The sequence below is a fragment of the Pundamilia nyererei genome, unplaced genomic scaffold (assembly GCF_000239375.1).
Source record: "Pundamilia nyererei isolate P.nyererei 1_Seehausen unplaced genomic scaffold, PunNye1.0 scaffold00133, whole genome shotgun sequence".
NCBI classification, from domain to species: Eukaryota; Metazoa; Chordata; class Actinopteri; order Cichliformes; family Cichlidae; genus Pundamilia; species Pundamilia nyererei.
The window spans coordinates 211,792-219,718 of NW_005187534.1; the positions used below are offsets into that span (position 1 = coordinate 211,792).

The window sequence follows — 7,927 nt, forward strand, 5'->3', positions numbered from 1 at the left end:
TCAGCAATCTGCAAAAACTCTACTGTGAAGACAATTTATAAAAATCACAGTTTTACAGAAGTTTATGTTCTGGGTCAAAACTCAAACTCAAAGTCCAAGAAAAGTGCAGATCAAAGCATCAGTTACAATTAAATTACTATTTGAAATTCAAATCAACACAATAATAAATGATGATATAGATTCATAATTTAAAAAATGATGAAATAAAATTTCTAAACTGAAATAAAGTTCAATATGAAGAAAAAATGTAAAATAATAATTTGCTGATTTAATGTTAAGACACCAGACGTCAGATTTCTGAGGGTTAATATAAGAAACTCATCGCTCTGGGAAAAAAGTTTAAATGATGACAGGAATCAAAAAGCTTCGCTCTCCTCCCGACAGCAGGACGAGCTTGTTGCTGCGCATTTCTGACACTGGGTGACGCTGCAGCAGCTCGGCAGCCCTGCAGAGGAGCAGCAGCGCCTCACACATGTGGCAGCTTTAACATTTAGACTAGAAACAGTGTTTCGATTTTAGCAACTCTGTTAAAGGAAATGCAGAATCACTTTGAAATGAACACTAGTTAATCAAATATTTAACATAAAGAGTGAAAATTTACACATCGCATAGTTTTAGCACTGGCCTTAAACCAGGACAACAACAGCCACGCGCATCGAAATAACGAATTCTGTGTTTAAATTCAAAGCATTTCCTGTTTATACGGTGAGTCTTCCTTTCTGAGTCCTACAATAAACATCATTTTTCTAACGGTGGACCGAGTGACACCCGGGTGAAGATGAGAACCAGAAACCTGCAGCGTCAGCAAAAGTAAAAGATATTCTACTGGATATCAATCAGAGTTGTTTTATTGTGTTTGCTGACAGGAAGCAGGAAATCAGGCACATGTTTACTCTGAGCCCCAAAATAAAAAACTGAAAAATCCTTTCATCAGCTCGTCTGCGCGGGCGGAAAACACGAGCTGAGTGTCTGTGGGCGACACAGACGTTTGCTTTAGTGACGACACACAAACACCAGTCTTTCAAGTCTTTTTGTTTGTTTGTGTTTTTGGTTTTAAATTTAGCAAATCAAAATTCATTTTTGAAACAAACGTTCCCCCTCAGACCGTCCCGGGAATACTGCAGACACATGAAAATGCTCCACAGCAGGTGAATAAAATATGAAGCAAAATAAAATCCTTTGAATAAAAACAACAAGAACGAATCAACGTTTTGTGACACTGAAGACGACGAAGCTCAGAATGTTAAAACATTTTTATTTTGTTGTTAAAAATCAGCAACACATACAGGAAGTGTGTGTGTGGATTAATCGTTTCAGTGTGTGTGTCAGCAAAGCCACGTGCATTTATAAGGCTTCAGGTAGCCCTCTGTCAGGGGGCGGAGCCCAAAAGAAACCTGTGGTCCACAACAGCCAATCAGATGAAAGTGTGGAGTTAAACCGACAGTGTATATGATGAGCGAAGGCGGCGTAACCATGGTGCGCAGGGGGAGTGATGAGGAGGGTTTCTCTTGGTTAATGAGGGGTCAGAGGTCAAAGGTTGAGCAACAGATAAAATATGAAGATCCTTCTTCTTCTCTCGTTCGGTGACGGCAGGAAGTTCAGAGTCTGAGGGAAACCAAATGAAGAGGAGAAACATTTTGTGTAAAGCAGGTGAGTTAGGTCAGCTGACGTGAAGCTTACCTGTGACAGGTACGGTGCAGCACATATATCCAAAGGACATTTTAATCAAGGACTTTTGACCTGTAATGGATTATTTTTGTGTTGCATTGATGCTGAGCTGTGGGCATCTTTCCTGGTGACTCGCATCACCGAGCAACTTTTCTTTTCTGTATGTTCTCATAATTATGTTGTGCCTCCTGGTGGCAGCTTCATGCTGGTTTATTTGCTTGTTCTCTGCACAGAAACTTTATGATTAGCACCACGTTGGTCTTATTGGGGCCATGTTTGTTATTTACAGCTAACAGGAGCAATGTGAAACCTGAAGGGCTGTGGGCTTTCACACCAACAGCTGTGGCTACAGTGTAGCTGCCATCACCAGTGTGTGAATGGGTGGATGACTGGATGTGTAAAGCGCTTTGGGGTCCTTAGGGTCCTAAAGCACTATACAAATACAGGCCATTTATCATTTAGTGTACTGTACAGAAATGCCACCAGAGGGCAGCAAGTGCTGGTCTGCTGAGCTGAGACACTTACAGATGTGCGCCATCAGCACCAGCAGGTGATCCTTCATCTGCTCACTCATGTAACATCAGGATGTCCGATAAGAATCTTTGAACCAAGGTAGGGGTGTTGTTATCTACTGACTCTGTCGTTTAAAAGGATGTTTGCATTTAGACGAGTTAACTGATCTAACAGTGAACCGCTCCAGCAGTTTGACCTGCATCTTCGGCTAGTCAGACACAGCTGACATAAGACTGATTAACTACGAGGGGGAGGGCTTTGTCAGGAAGTGCAATCAACTCTGCAGAAAAGAGCGAGCGCACTCTGATCGTATGAGGATCATTATCATCCTGCTTCCCCAAAACTCTGCAGATTCATCTGCAGCTGAAACGCAGCATCACCGCTCTTTCATGGTTTTTCTCACCTACTGTTCAGCTGGTTCAGTCTGTTCTCCTCCTGCGTTTGGTTTTTGCAGCTCAGTCTACAAATCAGAGAGAAAAGAGGTCAGTGCAGCAAATTTGTCCATATACAAAGCTGCATTTCTCCCCAAAACAGAAGCCATTAACACAACACTAATGACATGAATAATCTCCTTGTGGTTTGACTCTGAGACACCACTTTAAAGGTTTGCTGATGTAAAATAGATGTAAATAGAAGTTAAGCTGCTTATTTTTGGGAGAAATGAAACTTCATTTGGAGCAATCAGAACCACAGCAAGGCGTTCAGAAATCCAGAAAAGTAAGACGAAGCCAAAGTTGAGCAAAGGCGAAAGAAAAACTCGTGTTAGTCGCTGTAAACAACCTGCTGAGATCATCTGTGATCATTTCCAGCTCCTACTTTGGTTTCTGTAGGCTCCTCAAGAGAACATGGCTACATATGATGCGATACATCAGGAAATATATTTCAAAGTTACATGTAGTCATTGTCTTCATGGGTGCAGAGTTGTCAGTTGTGGTTAACAGAATAAAGAGCAGTATCATGCAGCCGTTTCCTGTTAGTGTTGTTATTCATCGTCAGCCTCTTTTCTGCTTAAACACCCTTCATGCAGGTTTTGTTTCTTGTGTCGTAGGAGCAGAGATTGCTGTTCGATTCCCTCTGATACTTCCATACTGCCACCGCTGTCACAGCACCCACACCGCTTAAATCAAGCCCAGCTCTCAGAGAGCGCCTGTCAGCATTAAACGAAAGGTCGGAGAGGGATCATTAAGGCTGTCAAACAAATTCTCTAGATTCTACTTTTTTCTTGTAAACATGCTCCTTTTCCACATTCATTTTCCTTTGTTTTATTTTCACATATCTGCTGGTTGTTTTACTGTAAATTCACTGGTTTCTTTTCTTTTAAGTTTACAGTGTTTTTGCTTGTTATTTTGTTATTCTCCTTGTCCAGGACCTTATTTGTCTGTTTTAACAGTAGGAGGACTTTATCTAAAGGAAATGATATTTTACTGATGTCCAAAAAATCCCTGACATCTGGTCTTTTCTGATCTGAAATGTCTGATTCGTGAAGCTGTCGATGTCAGATAATCGGGCAAGAAGCTTCATGCCATGCCACCCCTCCCCCTCAACCAATCAGGCACCTCCTCAGGCACTGGCTCCGCCTCCTCCTGTTCACATCCAATAACCAGAGAGTTGGAAATGACAAAGGACAAAAAAAGTTATACACAAAAAACAGACTATGTGAATAATTACTGCATGAATGCTGAACACATGACTTTGACTCAGTAGTCATGAATATAATGAAACACACTTTATGTGAGTCTCCAAAATTCTGTCACGACTTTCAAAATTCGGTTTAGAAATATATTTTTGTAATTTTGTTAATGTGCAAAGTAGAAGTCCAGCTAATAAATTACTTAAAAACAGAAATTTGAAATAATTGTATAATACAAGTATAACCTTTATCTGTAACATGTGAGAAAAACAAAGCCCAGGTTATACAAATAAAATAACAACAACGCAAAAACAAAAATGGAAACGAGACGCCTCAGTTCTCGTTTATATTTAAAATTTATAATCAGCTGACGTCACTCACCGTGCTAACGAATCCGGTTGCCGCTGCCGCATTCTCCACCCCCTGCACCGTTGCCTGGGCAACCTCATTGGCCCCAGAAACAGCGGTGTCGGCCACGACGTTAGCCTGCTCGTTCGTCTTCTGAGCAACTGGGAGACAGGAAATCAATGCTATTTTTATTGTTTACGTTTTAAAGTAAATGAGAAAAAGATGAATTTACAAACTCGTGAATGATTTCGATTCTTGCTTCCACCATTTCATAACTTCAGTACAGTAAGTGCAGTTTGCACTGCAGGTGCTTTACCTGTGTTCACACCTGTCACAACTCCCTCCATCGTCTTACTTCCTGGAAAAAAAGAGAGAAAACCTTCGTGAGAAATGCATAAATCAGAAGCAGAGAGTTTGTGTGGTCATTATTCCTCTCTGGCTCTTCCGCACCGTGCCGCCCCTCCCTGAGCCTGGTTCTTCTGGAGGTTCCTTCCTCTTAACAGGGAGTCTTCCTCTCCGCTGTCACCGAGTGCTCGCTCGTATGTTTGTTGGGGTTGTCTCTTTACTGTACAATATAAACCAGCAGAATGCAACACTGTTTGTTTTTGTGCCATATAAATAAAATCAAGTTGATTCGATTCACCAACAGTGGCTGGAGACTTTCTCACTGGCTTCTCAGTGCTTACTTTGCTGATGGCTTCATACAGTGTTCGTTCAGCACAATCACAGCCGTGTTCATGGACCCGATTTTATGAGTCTGGATTTCAAACCCTTCCTGCTGTTTCCAACGATTAAAAAGGCTTCAAAGAATCAGGCCACAGCTGTTAGACAGAAAATCTCATCTCTTCACCTTTGTTATAATCTATTAATCTGTTTCATGAAAAAGCACCATTATCAGACTCAGCTGTTTTGCATGGATAAAGGATGATGATTGTTTATTGGTATGAATAAAAGGCCATTCGCTGACAGCAGCCAATCTGCAGCCTCGTTAATTATGCATCATCTTTGCATCTTTGAGCTTCTTCCTTCCTGTAACTGCGCTCGTGCAGCAGCCTCAGCTTCAAACATCAGCGCTGCAGGGAAACAGTTTCCACGGTGTTTGTGTGAGATCAGCCGACAGCGAATCACAGACAAAGAGTCCGTTCACTGCGAACCGTCACATGTCCGAGCAGCTCGACGCCCACTGGCTGAATTACAACCGAGTCTGAATCGTTTCCAAACAACACGAAGAAGAATGCCGAGTGTTGAAGTCGTCCGTCCACCTCGCTGTGTCTGATCAGAGGCAGCGCGCCGTCCCCAGAATGTTAATAAAGAACAAAACAAGGGGAATGAGAGCAGAGAGTGGGCTGCCTGGGCGCAAAGTGGGTGACATGAGTGAATAATTCAGAGAGCTCAGTTTATCTGTGAGGTAGAAACCAGGTCAGCCTCCGTCTGGACGTTTAAAAACAGACGTTTGCTTGTTGCTCCTGGTTTTATTCGCCCCACATGAGCTGTGGTTTGTGGCTGAACAGAAGAACAGTTGGAATAAACAGGGCAGAGCTGCTTTAATGTCATTAAATATCAAACAGCACACACATTTAAACCCCACAGATGACGAATTATCCTTCAGCTGTCAGAAGCTTTTACTTTGAAAGCCTGAGCTTGCTGAACAGGTGAGCACGGTGTGATTAGGTGTCGGGCTCATCTCTGACCCTTCCTGCTCGTGGACAGGATCCAATCTGGGGATCTCTGAATGCAGATGATGGTCTTCTGTTCTTCACACGACCTTCAGCATGAACCGGCGCCGTCTGCAGCCGGGCGTGAGCCGGATTACTGCCTCAGGTAACATCCACCATAAAGGGTCATAATGGGCGGGGCTTTGGTTGCGTTTTGGCCACATGCTGAACAAGCACGTTTTCAGAAACTATGAAGTGGCATGCATGGACCTACATCCCCGCAGTGACCGAGAGTCTCTGGATGAAGAAGAGTGAGAACTCGTCTGAGGGACTAAATGTGTCTTCGTGCCTGGGAGGGCCTCGCCACTCCTGCTTCACCTGCTTCACCTGCTTCACCTGCTTTGGATAGTGGACGGATGAAATCGTGCTGCAGCAGCAGATCAGGATCCGGTCGCAGCGTCGGTCTGACAGGTTACGCTAACCGGAGCTGCGATCCATCAGGAAGAGCTGCACTTTAAATCACTGAACATTCAGCTTCCTGTCGCCCGCTCTCTTCATCCCTCCTTGATTTTAGTGTCCTCCACTCAGCCCTCCTTGATTTTCTACACAAGAAATCTCAGTTCTTTCTTTCCATTAGTCTGTTGTTCTGGTTTTTAACAAATGCCACTCAGTGTTGGGGAGTAACAGAGTACATGTGCTGCCGTTAAGTAGTTAAAATACTAAATATGAGTAACTGTATACTGTTACAGTTACCATTTAAAAGGTGGTATTTAGAATACAGTTACTTTGTTGAAATAAATGGATTACACGGCGGTACTTTCCTGTTTCATATGTTTGCTATGATCTCTCCAAACAAAACACGCATTAAGAGGCTCAGATGTCTGTGTCTCAATCTCACGTCTCATAATGATTTAATATGAAGGCAACAGGCAGAGCGTTACAGGCATCGCCCTAAAGCATAGAGCCTGATGGGTGGTGTAGCCCAGCTGTAAGTAAGCTATTAAGACTCGACTGTACACTGTGTTCGTGTTTTCCTCTTCCTCCACCTCCCCTCATCTTCCTATTCTCCCTCGGTCTGTTCCCCATCATGAGGGATGCGAGGAGGACGAGCGAAATTCGACAGCAAACGGGGATGAATGAAAGGAAGGAATGAAGAAGGGACAAGAAAGAGACAAACAGCCAGAAGAGGAGAGATGGAGGATATACTTTTGGTGGTGAATGAATGAAACAAGTGGGTGTGTCTGTCTCCGTCCACTGCTGTTTGTCCTTTGGTGTTGGATTTCACTCGTCCTCCGCCCATGCTTCACCTATTGTCCACCAGGAAATGTGAAATTTCAAGTGCAAAGTAGTTTTAGAAGAGAGTGAAATTCAAAGTTGGAGCAGAAACTGAATCCTGAAATATTAAAAGAAACACACGGACGACAGGAAGTGGAGAGAAAAGTGCAATTCATCCTGACGCTGTGTTAAATCTGCAGATGGAAAGATGGAGGGATGGTGTTGACATTCACTCCGTCCATCCATCGCTCGGGTTCCAGCAGAAAGATGAAAGCTTCTCTTCTTTATCCCCCTCATCCTCTCATCCCTCCATCTCTCTTCCCACATCTTTCATGCACAGCGTCGGGATGAATTGTGTTTCCCTGATCTGTCACTAAAGTTTAACTTCCTGTTTTATCCCTCCCCCTGCCTCCTCCTTTCCTCACAGTGCTGTGATTGTTTGTAATTTTTCATCATATTTTCTTTCTTTCAGATTTTATTTGTCCTCCACCCGTCCCTTCTTTTATCTTTTCTTCTTAAACGATAAATTATTTAAATGCAGCTTCCGTCCTCGTCTTTCTCTTCCTCTTTTCACCACAAATCTAATTTTACTTGCATCCATCTCCTCTCACCAACGTAGATGACCCCCTCCTTGGTCTTGGCAGCTGCCTCCTCCACTCCGGCCTTCGTCTTCTCGGCGGCGGCGACGACTCCATCCTTCGCCATGGAGAATCCCTTCTTGAAAACGTCCATGATGCTTTGCTTGTCTTCTTCTGCTGCTCCGTCTGCCTCGGGTGCCTCGCCTCTTCTCGTCTGCTGGGATCTGTTCCTCCTGCTAATGCATAAGTGAGAGAGAGGG

General features: G+C 43.5%; 1 protein-coding gene across 2 annotated transcripts; it reads right to left on the minus strand.

Moving 5' to 3' along the window:
- Nucleotides 1–1,279: 1,279 nt before the first annotated feature.
- sncga (synuclein, gamma a) lies at nucleotides 1,280–7,927 on the minus strand. 2 transcript variants are annotated; one of them, XM_005743550.2, is made up of 6 exons: nucleotides 7,701–7,927; nucleotides 4,476–4,517; nucleotides 4,193–4,320; nucleotides 3,738–3,764; nucleotides 2,585–2,641; nucleotides 1,280–1,605 (listed from the first exon to the last, which is right to left on the minus strand). In XM_005743550.2, exons 1-5 carry the CDS (start codon nucleotides 7,819–7,821, stop codon nucleotides 2,585–2,587), a joined length of 375 nt encoding a protein of 124 aa, XP_005743607.1. In that variant the 5' UTR covers nucleotides 7,822–7,927; the 3' UTR covers nucleotides 1,280–1,605. The 2 variants fall into 2 exon arrangements, with proteins under 2 accessions (XP_005743607.1, XP_005743608.1); XM_005743551.2 differs by lacking the exon at nucleotides 3,738–3,764 and having other exon boundaries at nucleotides 7,701–7,926.